We start from the raw sequence: 23,611 nt of genomic DNA on the forward strand, positions 1-23,611 counted from the left end.
ATAACGCTATCATCCGCGAAGCGTACTTGATTAAGTATGGTGATTGTATTTGGTCATAAACCGTTCCAAGAAGTAGCAATGAACTATGCAGAAAGTGAAGCATTAATGCCTTATTTGCTCGCATCACTCCTACTTGCATTTGAACAGCTTCAGGCAACATATTGAGAATTTGAAGAGTATGTGGAGAAAATTCCAATTCAAAAAATGTTTCCAAAACTGCCTACAAAATCCAATGTCAAAAAGTATGTCTAAAAGTATAATATCTCTAAAAGAACATATTGATATGTTCTGCTTTGTTCCAGAGTTCCATTAGCTTCATTGCTTTACAGCTTCCAGCCAAAATTTTCTCTTTCCAAGCCTCTCCACAACTTTACAAACTATTAAGTCTGGGATAGCGCTTGTAGCAGGTTTGTACTCTAAATCCCTCCTACGTAAACTCATGTTTTTGGTAAATATAGGGTAACTGATAAATCATCACCTTTTATGTAGAAAAGGTCTAAATTTATTTTTTATTGTACGTAAGATATAGTAAATATAGTAAATATAGATAAAGTTATGGGGATATAGCTTAGCAGCTATATTCCCATAACTTGAATAAACATGTATAGATTAGATCTAACTCAGTTCCAACCATGAATTAAGTTTTTCGTGAACCGCTGGGAGACCACCTAGATCACTTTGACAACCTCTGCATCGTTTACAATAATAGATTTAATGAAATTATTACTCATTTAAGTATATGTTTAGTGAGTTTTACTTTACTTACTTTTACTAAAGTATCAAGTCAATCAATTAGTCAGTTTTCGGTATTTAAAATAATCCATTGCTTACATTTAGCATGAAATCACGATTGATATGATTTTAAGTACTCGCTTAATTCCATCAATTTTTTGCGGAAACACAGAGTCACTTTCTTTATCTAATCGGAAATTATATTTTGGGTAAACTCTCTTCAAATTCAGATCATACTGATTCTATTAACATGACTGATTTCAGTGAGGTTTTCTAAACTCATCTAAAAACTTTAATCGGGAATGTTTCAAATAAATTCAAATTTACTAATAGTTCTGTATGTTAGTGGCTATGTATTCAGTACAGAATTAAACGTATCGTTCAAAAACTTTCAGGTCAGTACTACACAGCTTGTTCTACCATCCAATGGTAAAAATACTCTTATTTTAGCTCACACACCAGAAAACCTATGCAACCAATGAGGAAATTCAATTACGAGAAATTATTTTCAATTCCAACTTACTGAAAATTCAAGAGCACAACCAAAGATATGAGCAGGGGTTGGAAACATATACGATGGGAGTCAATCAGTTTACGGATATGACGGAAGAAGAATTTGCAGCTTGGTTAAATGGCAGTTTGTTGCAATGGCCGCAAATTGGAACACGTAAAAGTAGTCTGGACATACTGGTTGGGGAAATACCGGAAAGAATCGATTGGAGGGAAACGGGTCTGGTCACTGAAGTTAAAGACCAAGGCAGATGCGGAGGATGCTGGGCCTATAGTACTGTGAGTTTAATTATTATCGTTAAGTATAAGTTTATGTATAATAATGACGCTTTAATCTAAGCGTAAAGTGAAGTATGTCTGCTTATCGAGATTGATATTAAAATATCATGAAATACAAACAACGAAAACTGTGCGAAATATGTTGTAGATAACCTATCTAATGCTCATGGAGTGCAACATACAGTGATATCTATATACTCTCAGATTGAGTGCTATAGGGTGTTTAAAAAAATATAATAGTCAAATCTATAGAATATATACAAGATAAAGTAAAAGGTAGTAGAACAGAAAGGAAAATAGGGAAAAGTGCATTGTTGCCAAAGTGAAGCAAAAACCAATACACAATATTTGGTATCAGTTACCAGAATCTTAAATTAACTTTTGTTGTGAGGACAATTTTCTGGGTTTTTCCTTTTTCACTGTTTGAAAACACGAACACACTGTATTGATGTTTAGTTCCAACTTGGCAATGGCGTCTAACCTAACCTAGTTAGTTAGTTAGTTATGGAACGTGAGCTGGCGTATTGTGCCCTCCACCGCGACCGCAGGTCCATTGTGGGCTCACACATAAGTTAGAGCTCATCCAGAATACTCGACTCCCTGAGGAACCGAATAACTGCTCTAGATGAGAGGATGTCCAGATCTCTTGGGCGTACATCCGCCCGTCCAAATATGGAGGACCTGGAGTTGGCCAGAGCTGGACAGCGGCACAGTAGGTGCGCGGCCGACTCGTCATTTTCCATACACCAGCGGCATTCGGCGTCTTCCGCCAGGCCTATCCGGTGCATGTGAGCCCTTAGTTGACATTGACGGAATTCTCAAGATAAGTGTTGATAGAATGTGACAGAAGAAGCTGACAATGGCGGGTTTCTGTCACATTCTACAGATCTTTCTCTTGATAACTCCCTTCCCTCGTTTCAAGAATACGCAACCTGGTGTGGTCTGCTGAGTTGCAGGAGATTGTTGGTCCTGTTTTTAGATGGCCCCCTAATGAACTCCTTAGAGTGAGCCAACCCTGTAGTTCTCAGCCATAGGTCGGAGTGTTTCTGATAACACCACCTCGTGATGCTTTTTTTTCATACCCAGTGCCGGTTCTGGGTCGATGTAGGCCGCCTCCCAACCCAGCTTAGCCAATTCGTTGGCTTTCGCATTTCCTGTGAAGCCGGAGTAACCCGGAATCCACATCAGGGTAACGCTGTTAGATTTTCCAACAGCGGTAAGAACTTCATGACATCCCAGGACCGCCTTGGACACAAAGCGACCTAAGGAGAAGGCTCGAACAGCGGCCTCACTGTCTGTGAAAATTTTTATCTGTTTCCCTAGAGCAGATCTCGATGGCGTAGAGTTTAGCTTGCAGGACCGTCGGTGTTTGCCCCAGTCCCTCAGTCGGACAGACCCCCGCCTTGGCACAGAAAACCCCGGCTCCAGTCCCTTTTGAGGACTTTGAGCCTTCCGTAAACCAGCAGATATCTGCTCGGAGTAGGTCATCAGCCCGTTCTGCCCAGTCAACTCTCGATGGTACGAGGGTACTGTAGCAGAAATTGGTGGCAGCTGTGCCCGGCAGAACATCGGTTCGTTGGTTCTGAATCAGAAGGTGACGAATAAGTCGCTTTTATATGTACGAGTATATTCGGAAGGAAATACCTTGGAGTTATACTATACTTGAGACTAAACTAAACTGCAATCAACATATCAACAACATTCCTTTCTCCGATGCATCCCACTCCGTCATTATCTAATCCTCCATTTTTCTCTTACTCTTCTTTCTATCCCACAGATCATAGGCTCTTTGATCTACTTTCCAACCAGATTTCCTCACCCTCCATGCACCCAACGGTTAACCCCACCCCTCCCTCATTTTTTCTTTCCATCCACGCGATCTCTATTTTCCATCCTCTCAGATTCAATTTCCACCACCCTTTATAGACTTGAGTCCGGCAATATCCACACAGTCCACCCGATTGTCCGTGATAATCCCCCACGCTTCCTTCTCATCCCATCCCCCCTCTCACTCCTTCCTCTATCGGCATCAGCTCCGCCAAAACGCTTCTCCTCTCCTTCTCATCCCATATAACCATTTTGCACCCCGTCTCCCTCACCACCGCTTAATTCGTGTATCTCCCTCAGGTCTGCGTCTAGCCAAATTTTCTAGACCACCATCCATCCTTTTTTAAACTCTCCACACTGAATACGGCTTCTCACTCTCTCTTGTCCCATTTTCACTCTTTACTCTTTTTCCCCTTGCTTTTCGCCGCTGCTAACCAAGCAGCTCTCACTCTCTTCGCATGTTCCACAAACAAACCTTTCCTATCCAGTCCCCTAGTAAGTCAACTCACTCCTCGCATTGGATTCCGTCCTATCCCATCCTCATTTTTGGAGTCTCTATTTTGGAGGACAATAAACTACCATAAAATTATTTCTATTACAAAGATTCAAGTAACGGTCATTAGCATATTGCACTGAACCAGCAAAACTTAAACAGTCATCATCAGCAAACTCTGTTAAGCTTCAGTTCCTAGATTTAGGGACGTCATTTGTATGTTTTAACTCATAGAATAAAGTACAGATGTTACCAAATGTTGCACAACAACTATCTTGTTTTGTTACCCAGTTTATATGGACACTGGAAGGAAGGTTTAGTTTGTTGGTTATCAAACGCTGTATTAACTCTAATGAGCCATGATATGGCAAAATGTGTCAGTAGATTGGGATTGGTTTTAAAAATGAGATAATAAAGCTTAACTCTGTTTGATTCACTTTGTATAAACAATTCAATGAGTCTAACCTTTTGGTGTATCAATTTTTTTTTTTTGCGTAAGACTGGAACTTTAGAGGCTCAATTGGCATTAAAAACTGGTGAGCTGATAACGCTAAGCGAACAGGAGCTTTTGGATTGTAGCCATTCAAATTATGGGTGCAATGGAGGAGTAGTACAGTACGCTTACGATTACATCATTTCCAGTGGTTTGTCTTCTGCTGAAAATTATCCTACTACCGGAAGTGTAGGCAGCTGTAAGCGCAAAAGACACAAAGCCGTCAGAATGGAAGATTATTACAGCATAACGCCGTATGATGAAAGCGAACTAAAAAAGGCGGTAGGCGTTGTTGGTATGTTTGATACCCATAAAATATTATTCTCTACTATCGTACTTATCGATCAATTTCTTTGCAGGACCAGTTTCAGTAGCTATTAACGCTAACTTAATACAAAACTATCAAGGAGGAATTTTTAAAAGCGCTTGCTCAGACGATCTTAATCATGCCATTCTGGCTGTAGGTTATGACAAAAACAATGAAACTGGAGAGGAATATTGGATACTCAAAAACTCATGGGGTACATCGTGGGGCGAATCGGGCTATTTTAGAATGAGTCTTGGTAAAGGATTGTGCGGTGTTGCCGTCCAAGCTTGCTTTCCTTTGGAAGTTACTAGCAGTTCCAACAACCTTATTTCAACCAAACTCTGTATTAATGTTTTTATTATGTTTGCGCTTTTGTTAAGATTTTTTTAATCTGTCAATAGAATTTTTTTTAGTAATACTAATATAACTAAGAAAATGTATACACTAAAATGTGAGTAATTTACGTTTAGGTGACATTTAAATTTTGAAAAGGTAAGCAATCCTATATATTTTAAGATTAAAAACATTAACTCATCATAGCAAAATATAATCAAATTTACGTTTTATCCTTGAAAATTGACTTGATAGTTTCAGCAAGTATAGAATTTTCACCTTTTTTGTTTCAAGCTGGAAAATTGACTTGAAAACTTGATCAACAAAACATTTTTCATGTTTTGACATTTGAAACTTAAAAAAGGACTTGAAAAGTTGATAATTTGATCAAGTTAACATTTATTTTATGAAGACTGACTTGATAATTTGACCAAATATTAAATTTTCACATTTACAGGTTTCAAGCAGGAGAATTGACTTGAAAACTTGATCAACAAAACATTTTTCCCGTTTTGACATTCGAAACTTGAATTGGAATGGACGGAATTCACTTTTCAGATATGTAAATTGACTTGATAATTTTACTAAATAGATAATTTTAATATTTAATTGTTTCAAGCTGGAGAATTTACTTGAAACTTGATGAAAAAAGCAGTTTTCACGTGTTAACATTTGAAACTGGGAAGATTACTTGAAAAGTAGATCATTTGATGGAATTCACATTTCAGATATGAAAATTTACTTGAAAATGTTACCAAAATAGAGAATTTATACATTTCCTTGTTTCAAGCTGAACAATTTACTCGAAAAGTTTATCAACAAGGCATTTTTTATGTTTTGAAATTTGAAACTTGAATAATAACTATAATAGTAGGTAATTTGATGAAATTTACATTTTAGGTATGAAAACTGACTTTGTATTGTTATCAAATAGAGACATTTTACATTTTCTTGTTTCAAGCTGGAAAATTGACTTGAAAACTTGATCAACAAGGCATTTTTTATGTTTTGACATTTGAAACTTAAAAAAGGACTTGAAAAGTTGATAATTTGATCAAGTTAACATTTTTTTTATGACAACTGACTTGATAATTTGACCAAATATTAAATTTTCACATTTACTGGTTTCAAACAGGAGAATTGACTTGAAAACTTGATCAACAAAACATTTTTCCCGTTTTGACATTCGAAACTTGAATTGGAATGGACGGAATTCACTTTTCAGATATGTAAATTGACTTGATAATTTTACCAAATAGATAATTTTAATATTTAACTGTTTCAAGCTGGAGAATTGACTTGAAATTTGATGAAAAAAGCAGTTTTCGCGTGTTAACACTTGAAACTGGGAAGATTACTTGAAAAGTAGATCATTTGATGGAATTCACATTTCAGATATGAAAATTTACTTGAAAATGTTACCAAAATAGAGAATTTATACATTTCCTTGTGTCAAGCTGGACAATTTACCCAAAAAGTTTATCAACAAGGCATATTTCATGTTTTGACATTTGAAACTTGAATACTAACTAGAATAGTAGATAATTTGATGAAATTTACATTTTAGGTATAAAAATTGACTTGGTATTGTTGTCAAATAGAGACTTTTCACATTTTCTTTTTTCTAGCTGGAGAATTCACTTAAAAACTTGGTCAACAAAACATTTTTTACGTTTTGACATTTAAAACTTGAAATATGACTTGAGAAGTAGATAATTTCTGGAAATTCCCATTTTAGATATAAAAATTGAGTTGATAATTTGACAAAATAGAGAATTTTCACATTTTCTTGTTTCTAGCTGGAGAATTCACTTGAAAACTTGGTCAACAAAACATTTTTTACGTTTTGACATTTAAAACTTGAATTGGAATGGATGGAATTCACTTTTCAGATATGTAAATTGACTTGATAATTTTACTAAATAGATAATTTTAATATTTAACTGTTTCAAGCTGGAGAATTGACTTGAAACTTGATGAAAAAAGCAGTTTTCACGTGTTAACACTTGAAACTGGGAAGATTACTTGAAAAGTAGATCATTTGATGGAATTCACATTTCAGATATGAAAATTTATTTGAAAATGTTACCAAAATAGAGAATTTATACATTTCCTTGTTTCAAGCTAAACAATTTACTCGAAAAGTTTATCAACAAGGCATTTTTTATGTTTTGACATTTGAAACTTGAATAATAACTATGATAGTAGGTAATTTGATGAAATTTAAATTTTAGGTATGAAAATTGACTTGGTATTGTTATCACATAGAGAATTGACTTGAAAACTTGATCAACAAGGCATTTTTTATGTTTTGACATTTGAAACTTAAATAATGACTAAAAAAGTCGATAATTTGATGGAATTCACATTTTAGATATAAAAATTGACTTCATAATTTGACCAAATATAAAATTTTCACATTTTATTTTTTCTAGCTGGAGAATTCACTTAAAAACTTGGTCAACAAAACATTTATTACGTTTTGACATTTAAAACTTGAAATATGACTTGAGAAGTAGATAATTTCTGGAAATTCCCATTTCAGATATAAAAATTGAGTTGATAATTTGACAAAATAGAGAATTTTCACATTTTCTTGTTTCTAGCTGTAGAATTCACTTGAAAACTTGGTCAACAAAACATTTTTTACGTTTTGACATTTAAAACTTGAATTGGAATGGACGGAATTCACTTTTCAGATATGTAAATTGACTTTATAATTTTATCAAATAGATAATTTTAATATTTAACTGTTTCACAGTTATTTAAGTTTCACTGACATTTGAAACTTAAATAATGACTAAAAAAGTCGATAATTTGATGGAATTCACATTTTAGATATAAAAATTGACTTCATAATTTGACCAAATATAAAATTTTCACATTTTATTTTTTCTAGCTGGAGAATTCACTTGAAAACTTGGTAAACAAAACATTTTTTACGTTTTGACATTTAAAACTTGAAAGATGACTTGAAAAGTACATAATTTGAAATTCACATTGTAGATATAAAAATTGAGTTGATAATTTGACAAAATCGAGAATTTTTACATTTGCTTATTTCTAGCTGGAGAATTCACTAGAAAACTTGATCAACAAAACATTTTTTACATTTTGTCATTTGAAACTTGAAAGATGACTTGAAAAGTAGATAATTTCTGGAAATTCCCATTTTAGATATAAAAATTGAGTTGATAATTTGACAAAATAGAGAATTTTCATATTTTCTTGTTTCTACGTGGACAATTCACTTGATAACTTGATCAACAAAACATTTTTTATGTTTTGACATTTGCAACTTGAAAGATGACTTGAAAAGTAGATAATTTCTGGAAATTCACATTTTAGATATAAAAATTAAGTTGATAATTTGACAAAATAGAGAATTGTCACATTTACTTGTTTCTAGATGGAGAATTCACTTAAAAACTTGATCAACAAAACATTTTTTACGTTTTGACATTTGAAACTGGAAAGATGACTTGAAAAGTAGATAATTTCTTGAAATTCACATTTTAGATCTTAAAATTGAGTTGATAATTTGACAAAATAGAGAATTTTTACACTTTCTTGTTTCAAGCTAGAGAATTGACTTAAAAGCTTGATCAACAAGGTATTTTTCATGTTTATTTATGTATGCGATATGTTCAAAACGTTCCTCGTTCATCTGAAGAAACAATTAAATTGTCCTTTGTCTACCTGAATATGCTTAAAGATATACGATAATTTATTACATAAAGTTGATTTTGGCAACTAGACAGCCTGTATAATTTTAATTACAGAAAAGGACAGAAAAAAGTTTAAAGTATGTGTTAATTTTTTGTAAAATATGAAATTTATACGCTATTTTTAAATTTGTTCAGAACATTATACACAAAATGTGTCTGAAACAACAAACAGAATCGAAAAAAAGGTGTCCCATTTGTTTTAGAGTTAAAAATTCCAAAATATTTACTACTAGATTTGATTGAATTGAATTGGTATGATTAAGAGGTTAATGATTTTTTCACAGATGACAATAATTGCTTTAATACTTTATAGCAATTTAGTAATAATTTCAGCTGCATTTTCTTCTTGCAGAGTTACTTGTACTAAATGAATATTATCTGTTTTAAAAAACATCCTGTACAGTATTTTTACATACTTACAGGGCGTCACAAATTAAATCTGGTATTTTTATCATCATCATTGTTCTTTCAGGAATGTATTTCCAGTAGATTTGTTTGGGCAATTTGTGCACTTGTATTTAATTGTGCAAATTTCGCTCACATCACACTGTCATTGGTGGTTTAGAGTAACGCCCCTAACTAAGGGCCGGCCTTTCGTTTAGGGCAATTTTCGCTGCGGGGTAGTTATAATCACTTATGAGTTGCTTATTTAACGTTTAGTGGCTCAAGAAGTACATCAGCTGATTTAAGTGCGCGTCTTTAAGAATTTAGTTGTACAAATAGTGTAGATTTTAAAGAAAATTAAACAAAAATGGACTCTACCACCACCACCACAACAAAAATCAAACCATCCAGTCCTAGAGAATTTTTCCACAAACTTTATGGACACCTGGAAGACCCTAAAGTGCCCACATCTAGCTCCAGTAAGTTTGTATCTACGATAAAAAACACCCGTTTAACCTGAAATTTAAAATGATACAAACTTTCAGCAAGTTTAGCTGGTAAAACGGATCAGGATTTGAGTACACTGTCTGTTTTCCAAACCTCCCTAATTTCTGGAAATAACGTTGCCAGACTAGACAAATCGGAAGATTTAGTGGTACCTGTGCCTATTTTAGCAACACCGCTACCGTTTCTGCTTCCTCCGGAATCACAATTGGCAGCTGCTGCAGCTGGTTTATCAGCTTTTTGTGAGTACATAGCTATTAGTGCAATTTACTAGATTGTATACACGAAACTATGCCTGAATTATTTAATTGAATCAGTATTTGTTGTACAGTGGTGTAAATTAAAAATTCTAAAAAATCTGAATGACAACAATTTTCATACACCTCCTGTATAGTGGGGGCACTGACGGAATGTTAAACTTCTAGGGATGAGTTTAGTAGTTCCTTAGGAACGTTTTTGCTCTCATTAAAATTTTTCGTAACTCTTACCTTTTCTGAGTTATTTAGCAAAAGCTGGTTTGATGTAACAAATTTTCAAATTAGTTGAAATTGCGGTTTAATATTTGAACATCCTGTAACTCGGTTATTTTCGGGAGTTTAGGGAAGTTGAACCACTTAAATTAACCATTTTGAGCTCCTCTCTCCAGTGGTGTTACTTATTACAAAATTGTGTACATGGTGTCCAAAAATCTGAATCACTACAATTTTCATACACCCCCTGTATAGTAGGGGCACTGATTGACTGTGAAACTTCCAGTGACAAGTTCAGCAGTTCATTATGAACATTTTTGCTCTCCTTCACATTTTTCGTAACTTTCACCATTTGTTAGTTATTTAACCGTAACTGGTTTAATGCAACCAAATCTTTTCAAATCAGTTGAAATTGTGGTTTGAAATTTGAACACCCTGTAACTCAGTTATTTTTGGGAGTTTAGGGTGGTTCAACCACTTAAAAGAACCGTTTTGAGCTCCTCTTTCCAGTGGTGTAGTAAAAAAATCTATCTTAGAAATTGCGTACAGGGTGACCAAAATAGTAAATTACCATAATTTTCTTACACACGCTGTATACTGGAAGCAACAGCGGTCTTGCAAACTTATGGTGCTGGGTTAAGGAGTTGATTAGGAACAATTTTGGTGTCTTGAAATTTTGTTGTAACTTCCACCGTTTTCGAAATATTTAGGAAAAACCGGTTTTGTGCAACAAATATTTAAATCAGTTGAAATTTCGGTTTGAAATTTGAACATCCTGTAACTCAGTTGTTTTTAAGAGTTTAGGGTGGGTCAACCACTTAAAAGAACCGTTTTCAGCTTCTCTTTCCAGTGGTGTATAGTAAAAAATTATATCTTAAAAATTGCGTACAGGGTGAGAAAAATATTGAACTACCATACTTTTCTTGCACACCCTGTATACTGGAAGTAAAAACGGTTCTGCAAACTTACGGTGCTGGGTTAAGGAGTTAAATAGCAACATTCTTGGTTTCTTACAATTTTTTTTAACTTCCATAGTTTTCGAGTTATTTAGCAAGAACTGGTTTGATGCAACAATTTTTCAAATTAGTTGAATTTGTTGTTTGAAATTTGAACACCCTGTAACTCAGTTATTTTTGCTAGTTTAGGGTGGTTCAACCACTTAAAAGAACCGTTTTCAGCTCCTCTTTCCTGTCATGTAGAGTAAAAAATTGTATATTAAAAATTGCGTACAGAGTGACCAAAATAGTAAATCACCATAATTTTCTTGCACACCCTGTATACTGGAAGTAAAATCGGTCCTGCAAACTTACGGTGCTGGGTTAAGGATTTGATTAGGAACATTTTTAGTTTCTTACAATTTTTTTTAACTTCCACCATTTTCGAGTTATTTAGCAAAAACTGGTTGATGCAACAAATTTTCAAAACAGTTAAAATTGTGGTTTAAAATTTGAACACCCTTTAACTCAGTTATTTTTGGGAATTCAGGGTAATTCAACCACTTAAAAGAACCGTTTTGAGCTCCTCTTTCCAGAGGTGTAGAGTACAAAATTTTATCTTAAAAATTGCGTACAGGGTGAGAAAAATATTAAACTACCATACTTTTCTTGCACACCCTGTATACTGGAAGTAAAAACGGTGCTGAGTTAAGTAGTTGAATAGGAACATTCTTGGTTTCTTACAATTTTTTTAACTTCCACAGTTTTCGAGTTATTTAGCAAAAACTGGTTTGATGCTACACATTTTCAAATCAGTTAAAATTGTGGTTTAAAATTTGAACGCTCTGTAACTCCGTTATTTTTGGGAGATCAGGGTGGTTCAACCACTTAAAAGAACCGTTTTCAGCTCCTCTTTCCTGTCGTGTAGAGTAAAAAATTCTATCTTAAAAATTGCGTAAAGGGTGACCAAAATAGTAAATCACCATAATTTTCTTGCACACCCTGTATACTGGAAGTAAAATCGGTCCTGCAAACTTACGGTGCTGGGTTAAGGATTTGATTAGGAACATTCTTAGTTTCTTACAATTTTTTTTAACTTCCACAGTTTTCGAGTTATTTAGCAAATACTGGTTGATGCAACAAATTTTCAAAACAGTTAAAATTGTGGTTTAAAATTTGAACACCCTTTAACTCAGTTATTTTTGGGAATTCAGGGTAATTCAACCACTTAAAAGAACCGTTTTGAGCTCCTCTTTCCAGAGGTGTAGAGTACAAAATTCTATCTTAAAAATTGCGTACAGGGTGAGAAAAATATTAAACTACCATACTTTTCTTGCACACCCTGTATACTGGAAGTAAAAACGGTGCTGAGTTAAGTAGTTGAATAGGAACATTCTTGGTTTCTTACAATTTTTTTAACTTCCACAGTTTTCGAGTTATTTAGCAAAAACTGGTTTGATGCAACACATTTTCAAATCAGTTAAAATTGTGGTTTGAAATTTGAACACTCTGTAACTTCGTTATTTTTGGGACTTTAGGGTGGTTCAACCACTTAAAAGAACCGTTTTCAGCTCCTCTTTCCTGTCGTGTAGAGTAAAAAATTCTATCTTAAAAATTGCGTACAGGGTGGCAAAAATAGTGAACCACCATATTTTTTTTCAAATGTATTTCAAATCTTTTATCTCACTGCAAAAAATGCAGAAATAGAAGAATTTGTGCACTTTATTTTGTTCTTTGTCTATTTCGTGTACTTGCGAAATAAAATCATGGTAACAACCAAGAATTGAAAAATTGAAAAGTTTTCTGACTTAGTAACAGTTTTTAAATGTTACAGCCTATTTTTTCAACTCCATCCTTAAAAATGATACTACAAACAATAAGAAAACACAGAATGGGTTTCAATTTTCTCTGATCGGACCCTCGTTTTTAGGGAAGAGCACTTAGTATTGTAATTCCACAATGCGTAATCACAACACCGTCAGCAGTTCATACTTTTATTTAAAGGTGGATGGACCAAGGTTGGGGTGGTAAATTAAGCGTGGATAATCTGTAATTGAGAGGGCCATACACTCCTGATGATGGTAATCAGGCCAGAAGGGTATTGTTGCTGTGAATCACTTGATCATTATTTTAGAGTTTTTTTTTTGTTATTTTTGTGGTCTGTATTTGCATAGAACAAACTCACAGGGTGTGTCAACCAACAAATTTTCTTTAAAGTTTTAGTGCTGTACAGGGTGGTCGTGTTTAACAACATCCTATAAGTGGTTAATTGAAACGATTAGTTTATAGGAAGCCTCGAATATTAGCGGTATTACACCCGATTGGACAGATTTAAATAGGCGTGCTTCGTGTCGCACTCTGCGGTTCACACGGCCTCCCCTTTTGAAGGAAGAATGCCATATGGGCTTGGGTAAATTAGCAGATTCGCCAATCAAGCCGGAAGTTTCGATTTTAAGGGAAATCCTGCCACTTTTACCTTCTTATCTGTACTCAGACAATGCAAAAATGCTTGTTTCTGAACGTACAAATTTGCTTGCTTTACTGGGAATGAAAGAGAAGAGAAACAAATGCTTAATATATTACAATCACCTGGGGTGTTCCACCCTCTAGGTAAATTAAAATTACACTTAATAATTAACCCAGGTCCATCCCCATCCTATTCTAGAAAATCCCTTTATAACAGACTTTAGATGTAGGGGTGAAGTTGGATGATTAAACTATACCAATTAATCATTCTACCTTTAGTTGTCGATTTTAAATTAGGTTTCAACTATGCATTTTCAGTAACCTATTTTCACAGTTTTGGAATCATCTGAATGAATAATGACTATTATACGCGACAATTGTAGTTTCGCTATGATTTTACCTAAAAAGTACTGCATTTTGTCAGATAACTCAATTGTGCTACTGGTAATACTGCCAGAATGGAATACATAAGATACATAAGAGGATGGGTATTAGGTATAGTGTACAATAGTAGTGATTTTCAACTAAGGGTTTAACCAAAGCTTTTAGTTATTCCCGGAATATAGAATTAATGTTGTTATATTATAAGTAACAACGAATAACAAATAATGGAATTACGTTTGGTTGAGATTCTTGGAGTTTTAAAATCACTTTTTTGTGCTTTATTACATGTTTTCTAAATTAAATCTCTTAGATGACCCTTTAGAGCAAAAGTGTCTTCTTGAGAAAATCTTTTAGAGTATAAAATTTCCTAAAACTTTTTCCGCTTACACATTTTTGATATTCTTAAATAACGTAGTTACGCTTGGTTGAATTTCTTAGGTTTTATAAAATAATTTTTTGAGTTTCAGTGGAGTTTTTTTTAAATAAATCCGTTGGTTGGCCCTTTAGTGCAAAAGTGTCTTTTAGCAATCTTACAGAGGAAGAAATTTCCTACAAGTTTCTCTTTTTCCCATTTTTTGATCTTTCCAACTAACGGAGTTACACTTGATTGAATTTCTTCAGCACTTTTTTGTGCTTTAGTACAGGTTTTTTTTATTATTTATTGAATAAATCTCTTTGATAACCTTTGATATGCTTGATATACTGTTCTCTACAGAAAAATTACTTAACAATGGTTGACAGGATCAGTATTTTATTGAAAAATGACATAATTAATTAAATATTAAATTTGACTATCTGAGAGCAATACGAAAGCTTCCTATTCCAATTTTTGTGGTCTTAAAACAATAAAAGCTTCTAACCTAAAATGTTTGGTTGTCTAGGACATCTTTGACTATCAGTTGACAATTCCAAAACAATAAAAAGGGTTTCAGTATAATTTAGGACAATTTTAAAGCAGAAAGACAGTAAGACAGCTTCTGACGTAAGTACTTTTTGTGTAATCATTTGACAATACCGACACAGTAAAATGACGTATAGTTTGAAATTTGACAACTTTAAATCAGAAAGAATATGTCTATAGACAATTCTGACAATGTAAGCCAAATTACTAACAATTCGTTGTAATTTAAGTCACAAACTAACATAACCTTGTAAAAAAAGTCATTTGATATTGATAAGCCAGTAAACTAACATAAAATGCTTCAAAACGTCAATTTTGACAATTAAACGACAAAAGTGGCATACAAAATAAATCAAATTTTGAATTAAGTCATACATTTTTCGCTTAGTAGTGGAATTGTCAAATAATGACCGATACCTTTTAAATGTCTAAGTTAAGTCAAACTGTATGTTAAAAGCTTCAAATTGTCAACATTTGTAAACCTGAACAATCTTTTTCAAAATTGTCAAACTTAAAGTTCCAAGCCTTTTTACTGCTTTGGAATTGTTAGATGTCTTAGACAACCAAAAATTTTATGTCACAAGCGTTTCTACTATTTCCTGACCACACAAATTGGTATAGGAAGACTTGTTAGTGTCTTGAGATAGTCAAAATTGGTGTTGTCAACCTGCTTACTGCCTTCATAGTGTCTTAAAAGCCTTCTTATTGTTTTAGGGCAGTCAAAGTTGATGTTGTAAGGTTGTTTAGTGCCTTTATAGAGTCTTAGAAGCACTCTTAGTTTCTTTTGTCCAGTGATGGCAGAAAATCTTAGATTGGCCAAAAATTGGGTTAGAAGCTTTCTTTTTGCCTTCAGATAGTCAAAATTGATGTTGTAAGCTTGTTTACTGCCTTCACAGGGTCTTAGAAGCATTTTTAGTAGCTTAAATATGCCCAGTGATGACAAAAAGTGTTAATTTGGAGAACATTTGAGTTAGAAGCCTTATTATTGCCTTTAGATTGTCAAAATTAATGTTGTAAGCTTGCTTACTGCCTTCACAGTGTCTTAGAAGCATTTTTAGTGTCTTAGAATTATCCAGTGATGGCAGAAAGTCTTAGATTAATCAAAATTTGTGTTAGAAGCCTTCTTATTGTCTTCAGATAATCAAAATTGATATTGTAAATTTTGTTACTGCTTTCAAAGTATCTTACAAGCCTTCTTAGTGTCTTAGAATTGTCCAGTGATAGCAGAAAGTCTTATATTAGCCAAAATTTATGTTAATAATCTTCTTATTGCCTCAAATTAGTCAAAATTGATGTTGTAAGATTTTTTACTGCCTTCATAGTGTCTTAGAAGCATTTTTACTGCCTTAGAATTGTCCAGTGATGGCAAAAAGTCTTAGAATAATCAAAATTTGTGTTAGAAGCCTTCTTATTGTCTTCAGATAATCAAAATTGATATTGTAAATTTTGTTACTGCTTTTAAAGTATCTTACAAGCCTTCTTAGTGTCTTAGAATTGTCCAGTGATAGCAGAAAGTCTTATATTAGCCAAACTTTATGTTAGTAATCTTCTTATTGCCTCAAATTAGTCAAAATTGATGTCGTAAGATTTTTTTTACTGCCTTCATAGTGTCTTAGAAGCATTTTTACTGCCTTAGAATTGTCCAGCGATGGCATAAAATCTTAGATTGGTCCAAATTTGTGTTAGAAGCCTTCTTATTGTCTTCAGATAGTCAAAATTAATGTTCTAAGCTTATTTACTGCCTTCACAGTATTTTAGAATCATATTTAGTACCTTAGTATGTCCAGTGATGGCAAAAAGTGTTAATTTGGTCAACATTTGAGTTAGAAGCCTTATTATTGCCTATAGATAGTCAAAATTGATGTTCTAAGCTTGTTTACTGCCTTCACAGGGTCTTAGAAGCATTTTTAGTGCCTTATAATGGTCCAGTGATGACAGAAAATTTTAGATTGGTTCAAATTTGTGTTAGAAGCCTTCTTATTGTCTTCAGATAGTCAAAATTAATGTTTTAAGCTTGTTTACTGCCTTCACAGTATCTTAGAATCATATTTAGTACCTTAGTATGTCCAGCGATGGCAAAAAGTGTTAATTTGGTCAACATTTGCGTTAGAAGCCTTATTATTGTTTTTAGATAGTCAAAATTGATGTTCTAAGCTTGTTTACTGCCTTCACAGGGTCTTAGAAGCATTTTTAGTGCCTTATAATGGTCCAGTGATGACAGAAAGTCTTAGATTGGTCAACATTTGTGTAAAAAGTCTTCTTATTGTCTTCAGATAGTCAAAATTGATGTTGTAAGCTTGTTTACTGCCTTCATAGTGTTTTAGAAGCATTTTTAGTGCTTTAGAATTGTCCAGTGATGGCATAAAATCTTAGATTGGTCCAAATTTGTGTTAGAAGCCTTCTTATTGTCTTCAGATAGTCAAAATTAATGTTTTAAGCTTGTTTACTGCCTTCACAGTATCTTAGAATCATATTTAGTACCTTAGTATGTCCAGTGATGGCAAAAAGTGTTAATTTGGTCAACATTTGAGTTAGAAGCCTTATTATTGCCTTTAGATAGTCAAAATTGATGTTCTAAGCTTGTTTACTGCCTTCACAGGGTCTTAGAAGCATTTTTAGTGCCTTATAATGGTCCAGTGATGACAGAAAGTCTTAGATTGGTCAACATTTGTGTAAAAAGTCTTCTTATTGTCTTCAGATAGTCAAAATTGATGTTGTAAGCTTGTTTACTGCCTTCATAGTGTCTTAGAAGCATTTTTAGTGCTTTAGAATTGTCCAGTGATGGCATAAAATCTTAGATTGGTCCAAATTTGTGTTAGAAGCCTTCTTATTGTCTTCAGATAGTCAAAATTGATGTTCTAAGCTTGTTTACTGCCTTCACAGTGTCTTAGAATCATTTTTAGTACCTTAGTATGTCCAGTGATGGCAAAAAGTGTTAATTTGGTCAACATTTGAGTTAGAAGCCTTATTATTGTCTTTAGATAGTCAAAATTAATGTTTTAAGCTTGTTTACTGCCTTCACAGTGACTTAGAAGCATTTTTAGTGCCTTATAATGGTCCAGTGATGACAGAAAGTCTTAGATTGGTCAACATTTGTGTAAAAAGTCTTCTTATTGTCTTCAGATAGTCAAAATTGATGTTGTAAGCTTGTTTACTGCCTTCATAGTGTTTTAGAAGCATTTTTAGTGCTTTAGAATTGTCCAGTGATGGCATAAAATCTTAGATTGGTCCAAATTTGTGTTAGAAGCCTTCTTATTGTCTTCAGATAGTCAAAATTAATGTTTTAAGCTTGTTTACTGCCTTCACAGTATCTTAGAATCATATTTAGTACCTTAGTATGTCCAGTGATGGCAAAAAGTGTTAATTTGGTCAACATTTGAGTTAGAAGCCTAATTATTGCCTTTAGATAGTCAAAATTGATGTTCTAAGCTTGTTTACTGCCTTCACAGGGTCTTAGAAGCATTTTTAGTGCCTTATAATGGTCCAGTGATGACAGAAAGTCTTAGATTGGTCAACATTTGTGTAAAAAGTCTTCTTATTGTCTTCAGATAGTCAAAATTGATGTTGTAAGCTTGTTTACTGCCTTCATAGTGTCTTAGAAGCATTTTTAGTGCTTTAGAATTGTCCAGTGATGGCATAAAATCTTAGATTGGTCCAAATTTGTGTTAGAAGCCTTCTTATTGTCTTCAGATAGTCAAAATTGATGTTCTAAGCTTGTTTACTGCCTTCACAGTGTCTTAGAATCATTTTTAGTACCTTAGTATGTCCAGTGATGGCAAAAAGTGTTAATTTGGTCAACATTTGAGTTAGAAGCCTTATTATTGTCTTTAGATAGTCAAAATTAATGTTTTAAGCTTGTTTACTGCCTTCACAGTGACTTAGAAGCATTTTTGGACCTAGATTGGTCCAAATTTGCGTTAGAAACCTTCTTATGGTCTTCAGATAGTCAAAATTGATGTTCTAAGCATGTTTAATGCCTTCACAGTGTCTTAGAAGCATTTTTAGTTCCTCAGAATTGTCCAGTGATGACAGAAAGTCTTAGATTGGTCAATATTTGTGTAAAAAGTCTTCTTATTGCCTTCAGATAGTCAAAATTGATGTTGTAAGCTTGTTTACTGCCTTCACAGTCTCTTAGAATCATTTTAGTACCTTAGTATGTCCAGTGATGGCAAAAAGTGTTAATTTGGTCAACATTTGAGTTAGAAGCCTTATTATTGTCTTTAGATAGTCAAAATTAATGTTTTAAGCTTGTTTACTGCCTTCACAGTGACTTAGAAGCATTTTTGGACCTAGATTGGTCCAAATTTGCGTTAGAAACTTTCTTATGGTCTTCAGATAGTCAAAATTGATGTTCTAAGAATCAAAGAATTTTAAAAATCCTCTTTTTTGTCTTGTCAGCGTAAAATCCGATAATATCTGGCATTTAATAAAAGATTTGCACTGGTATATCCAGTTTTCGAGGCTTCTGACAAGTTTTGAGAGCATTTCAGAAAAGTTTAGAGGATTCTGATATTTTCAAAATGATCCTATTATTCTCTGGCAAATTTAAAAAAATCTTGGAAAGCTTAGGACACTTGTAGAAGCCTTTGGCACTTTTTAGTGACTTTAACGTACTTTTTAGTAAGTTCTCAGTAGTATTTAGAGGTCTCTGGAACTTTCAAAAAGGTCCTACAGGCTGGCTTTTTAAAACAATTCTCGAAAGCTTTAGGACACTTGTAAAGGCATTTGGCTATTATTAAAAGGTTTGTATCTTTAAAATAAAAACAGCTTCTTTTAAGGCAGGCTTTTCTTTTAAAAATTAAGCATTTCTCTACGTGTATCGATTGATTAAGTGCAACAAAAATTGTTGCATTAAATGCAAAACAAATTTGGAGTTGTAGCTATTTTAATCTACATCCAAAGGCACCAGTAACCATAATATGTGACTTGTTAACTGTTTTGTTTCGTTATTATGAGACGTAAAGTCTGTTTAAACAGCCTATTGTGTCGTCAACACATAATCTCCAACAGGCGGAGCTTTTTCTCCATCCCCCCTTTCCGGTCTCCCAGTGTAGAAGCCGCTTTCCATTACGCCCCACTAAACCTCCCTAATCACATCATAATAATATTTTACATTTCGAATTGTAGTTGTTATTGTATCGTTTAAATCTGGTGGAGAACGTTGCCAAATTTATGTTTACTTATTTAGGTATATAATTTTTAAAGTTTGGTACTCAAGGGTTGCAAGCTCAGCTTTTGAATTGTATGCAACTTAACAAAGTCACTCACTAGGGTTAAGGACAGTTTTTAAAAGTGGATTATACTAAATGATTTGGCAACGTAGCACTCGACTTACGCAAAATCTTATCTGGGAAAGCGAACCGCTGGAAATAGTCGCGAGGTGCGAAAACCCCCCCTGGGCGGCAATAAGCCGCCCATTGTTGCCAGCCAAACGCTCGGAAAGTGATTGTAAATGCGGCTTAAGCTCAGATCGTTATCGTTACAACTTCCCGGACGGGAAATTCCGGCTTTATATCGAAAAAATCATGTTGCAGTGGCCAGGCGGAGACGAAAAGAGGGCAGACCGAGACGTCAAAGGACCACGTTCAGTTCTGAGCAAACTTTGCGGCTCGAAATTGAGTATCAGCGTTCTGAGTACATCAGCAGAGGGCGCAGATGTGAATTGGCCGATGATTTGAGACTGTCGGAAACTCAGATCAAGATTTGGTTTCAAAATAGACGTGCAAAAGATAAAAGGATTGAGAAAGCTCACTTGGATCAGCATTACAGGTCAGTCTTATTTTAAATACTGCATTTATTTTGGACACTGTGTATCTTTCTTTACTAGGTCGTGACAATTACACTGTGTAACTTCACAAGAAGAGTGCTTTTAATTAAAAATATCTTTATTTTTCTATACTCTAGTTGCTTTTTTATTTAAGATGATGTACTTGAAGATTCTTCTCCTTTTGGTTTAAATGGCTATTGTGTACTTGGAAACTGCAGTACAAAACACTTCCGTAGATAAGTGATTAAACCATCTTCTCAGGGCCTTTAGCCATGATTTATGGCGTCTTCCTACTGATCTTTTACCTTATATTTACCCTGTATAATGAGTTGGAGAGATTCGTATCAATCACCTTTCAGCACGTGATCTAGGTTATCTCATTTTCTCTCTTCGATGGCGTTTAGCAGTTATTTTTATTTACTCATGTGTTGGAGTACTTGGTTGTGCTCATGTTTTGATGAAAAAACTACGTTAGTCTGGTTTTTCGCAAGTTTTTATTTCGTCGTTAGAACTGGAATGATGGGTTAATTTGGGACTTTTCTGTTGATACAGGGTGAAAACTCAAAACAGGATATATTTGGAAAAAGCTGCATAATGCCAGAAATATGAAAGTATGGTGAAAAACTATCAACTCTATATTGCAGGCAGTCGAAAGTACTTCAAACTGATGATTAATTGAAGAAAGAAAAAAGTTTAACAAAGAAGAAACAACAGAAATTCTTACAATGGAGGAAGAAGGTAAAACTTCTGAAACTACAGTAACTACTAACTAGAAGAAGGAGACTTTGAAGAAGCTCAGTATTAAAAAAAGAAACCAGACGAAAAAAAAGATGTTTCAGAGGAACTTCATTGTGGAAGAGCTTCCTGAACAAATACTAGAAACTATCACTATAGAAGAAGGAACTTTAAAAAAGAAAACCATCCAAAAGCGTGTTATTAAAAAGAAGAAAGGAGACAAAGAGGAAAGAACAGAAATGGTCACTATTGAAGAAGAAGGGAAACAACCTGAAACTAGAGTAGCAGTTCTTCAAGTCCCTAAACAGTTTGAAGATAGTGAAAAGGTTTCTGAACAAATTCGAGAAACTATTGTGGTTGAAAAAGGGGTTCCTAAGAAGAAAGTAACTAAAAAATCGTAAAAAAGAAGAGAAAATTGAAATAAATAGTTACCGTGAAGAAAGAAGGTAAAACGCTTGAAACTACAGTAACAGTGGAAGAAGTGCGAAGAAGAACTAGAGCTGGTAGTTGAAAAACTTAAGATGTACATAAGAAGGTACACTGATTTAAGAAGGCTAAAAGGAGTGCTCTCAAAAAGAGGATTATCAAAAAAAAAGAAGGAAGACAAAGGAGAGAAAACTGAAATTGTTACAATTGAAGAAGTACTTGAGCATCCCGAAATTAGTGAGGAATCAATTAAGAAAGTACAAAAAAAGCGCACAGTTAAAAGTAAAAGAGATATGGAAGAATCTCCTGAAGAACCAGAATACACCGTGTAATAACTTCATTAAGAAGGTGTACCTAAAAAGAAAACAAATAATCGAAAAAAGAAAGGAGACAAAGAAAAAAAAATCAAAATAGTTTTAGTTGAAGACGAAGGTATACTACCACAAACTACAGTAAAGATAAACAGTAACGGTACCTAAATTTTGACAGTATCATCCCTTGCAATAAGTAATAATAATAATAAAATAAAATACTAATAATAATAAAAATTAAGACTTTTCTAATATGCCTTTTTTCGGTTTTCACTCTGTGTCAATATACAGTACACTACACAATCATATGTTTACCAAGTCCTGTCCTGTGTGTATATTAACTGTCTTTCTCATATTACATCTACTCTTGTCATATTTTCTACTCGTTTTACTTCAACTAAAATCATCTATCTGGTACCCATCGTATATAATGTACATACAGGGTAACAAAACCAAAACCAAAATAATACCTAATTAAAAACACACAACTACATGGATACTTGAATTTTATCTCACGTTTCCATAAAAATCTTCATTATACACGAACGAATTAGACTCATTAGGCAAACCCAAATAGAAGATAGATAAAGTAGTATTAAAAGCCCCGTGTTAAGATTTGAGGGTCTGATACGATTTTCTCGTGTTAAACAAGCATTAAATACCCCTTTAAACCTCTCTATTACGTGTGTTTATCTCCCTCTTTTATATTATTGTATTGTTAGGACCTTAACGATAGCTCCCATTACAAATTGGCCGTTAATATTTTTCAGGAAACTGATGGGGAGTTTCCAGTCAACCTTTTGTCGGATGTGCAGCGAAGGTTCTTGCTTCCATTTGCACTTGGATCAGTGCAATTCAAGTGCCCCTGAATTGCCAAGTGATTTTATTTTCAGAAAGGACAGTAGCAGTTTGTTTAGTGCGGAAAATGGCGAAAGCAATGGTAGTGCAGTTAATGACAATACGTAAAAATATAAGACCAGAAGTGTTTCCGGAAAATGTCCATCGACTGGAGTTTGTTTATACTAGAGCAGGTTTTTAATCAGCGCTTCCTTACGCTAGAATTGACTTTCTTTGGGAGGATTGGCTTCACTGAAAAGACTATTCAAATATGTATAATTGCAACTCAGGAGGGTTGGTTTTCAATATGACTTTATCGAAATAAGAATTGTTTAATACAATCGTTTAAAAGTGTAGCTAAATAGAATATGTTTGTTTATTTATTTCCTGTAAAGTATAGAATAAAGTAATAATAGATGGTGTAAAATTAGGAAAAAATTATTTAAAAATCAGGGATGGATGGTGTAATTTTAAGTCATGCCAAAAATTATTAAATAAAAATTCATGTTAATTCATTATTGAGTGATTGTTTATATTTGACTTTTGACTACCTAACTCTGTTAATTTTAATCTGACAGCAAAATTTAATCGCCAAAATTTAATATCAAAATTGACATATGCCATTCACTTGTCAAATTGTTGACACATGTTTTGATTATCAGTTTTTGTCAAATTTTCTTTCTGCTCTCTTTCCAATTTTTCTTGTTTTACTTTGACCTTTCAATACTATTATTAATTTTTTTAATCTAATAGAATACACTTTTTGGCACGAAATAATATACAGGGTGA

General features: G+C 33.7%; 2 protein-coding genes across 2 annotated transcripts; both read left to right on the forward strand.

The window, feature by feature from the left end:
- The first annotated feature begins 957 nt into the window (after positions 1-957).
- On the forward strand, positions 958-5,091 carry LOC145729099 (cathepsin L-like proteinase). The gene is made up of 4 exons (XM_081979727.1): positions 958-1,127; positions 1,183-1,521; positions 4,341-4,629; positions 4,694-5,091. The coding sequence occupies exons 1-4, from the start codon at positions 1,035-1,037 to the stop codon at positions 5,029-5,031; spliced, it is 1,059 nt and encodes a 352-aa protein (XP_081835853.1). The 5' UTR covers positions 958-1,034; the 3' UTR covers positions 5,032-5,091.
- A 2,819-nt stretch (positions 5,092-7,910) lies between these two features.
- Positions 7,911-23,475, forward strand: LOC145726164 (homeobox protein rough-like). The gene is made up of 4 exons (XM_081975135.1): positions 7,911-9,565; positions 9,632-9,832; positions 20,281-20,515; positions 22,756-23,475. The coding sequence occupies exons 1-4, from the start codon at positions 9,454-9,456 to the stop codon at positions 22,949-22,951; spliced, it is 744 nt and encodes a 247-aa protein (XP_081831261.1). The 5' UTR covers positions 7,911-9,453; the 3' UTR covers positions 22,952-23,475.
- The last annotated feature ends 136 nt before the right edge of the window (positions 23,476-23,611 follow it).

The sequence above is a fragment of the Ips typographus genome, linkage group LG1, assembly GCF_016097725.1.
Source record: "Ips typographus isolate SLU linkage group LG1, UJ_Ityp_2.0, whole genome shotgun sequence".
Taxonomy (NCBI): domain Eukaryota; kingdom Metazoa; phylum Arthropoda; class Insecta; order Coleoptera; family Curculionidae; genus Ips; species Ips typographus.

Coding starts and splice junctions, on each gene's coding strand:
- LOC145729099 (XM_081979727.1), top strand. CDS start 1,035: ATGTTTCAAATAAATTCAAATTTACTAATAGTTCTGTATGTTAGTGGC. Junction 1,128..1,182: donor TATCGTTCAAAAACTTTCAG/GTCAGTACTACA, acceptor CTCTTATTTTAG/CTCACACACCAGAAAACCTA. Junction 1,522..4,340: donor GATGCTGGGCCTATAGTACT/GTGAGTTTAATT, acceptor TTTTTGCGTAAG/ACTGGAACTTTAGAGGCTCA.
- LOC145726164 (XM_081975135.1), top strand. CDS start 9,454: ATGGACTCTACCACCACCACCACAACAAAAATCAAACCATCCAGTCCT. Junction 9,833..20,280: donor AGCTGGTTTATCAGCTTTTT/GTGAGTACATAG, acceptor ATCATGTTGCAG/TGGCCAGGCGGAGACGAAAA. Junction 20,516..22,755: donor CACTTGGATCAGCATTACAG/GTCAGTCTTATT, acceptor AATATTTTTCAG/GAAACTGATGGGGAGTTTCC.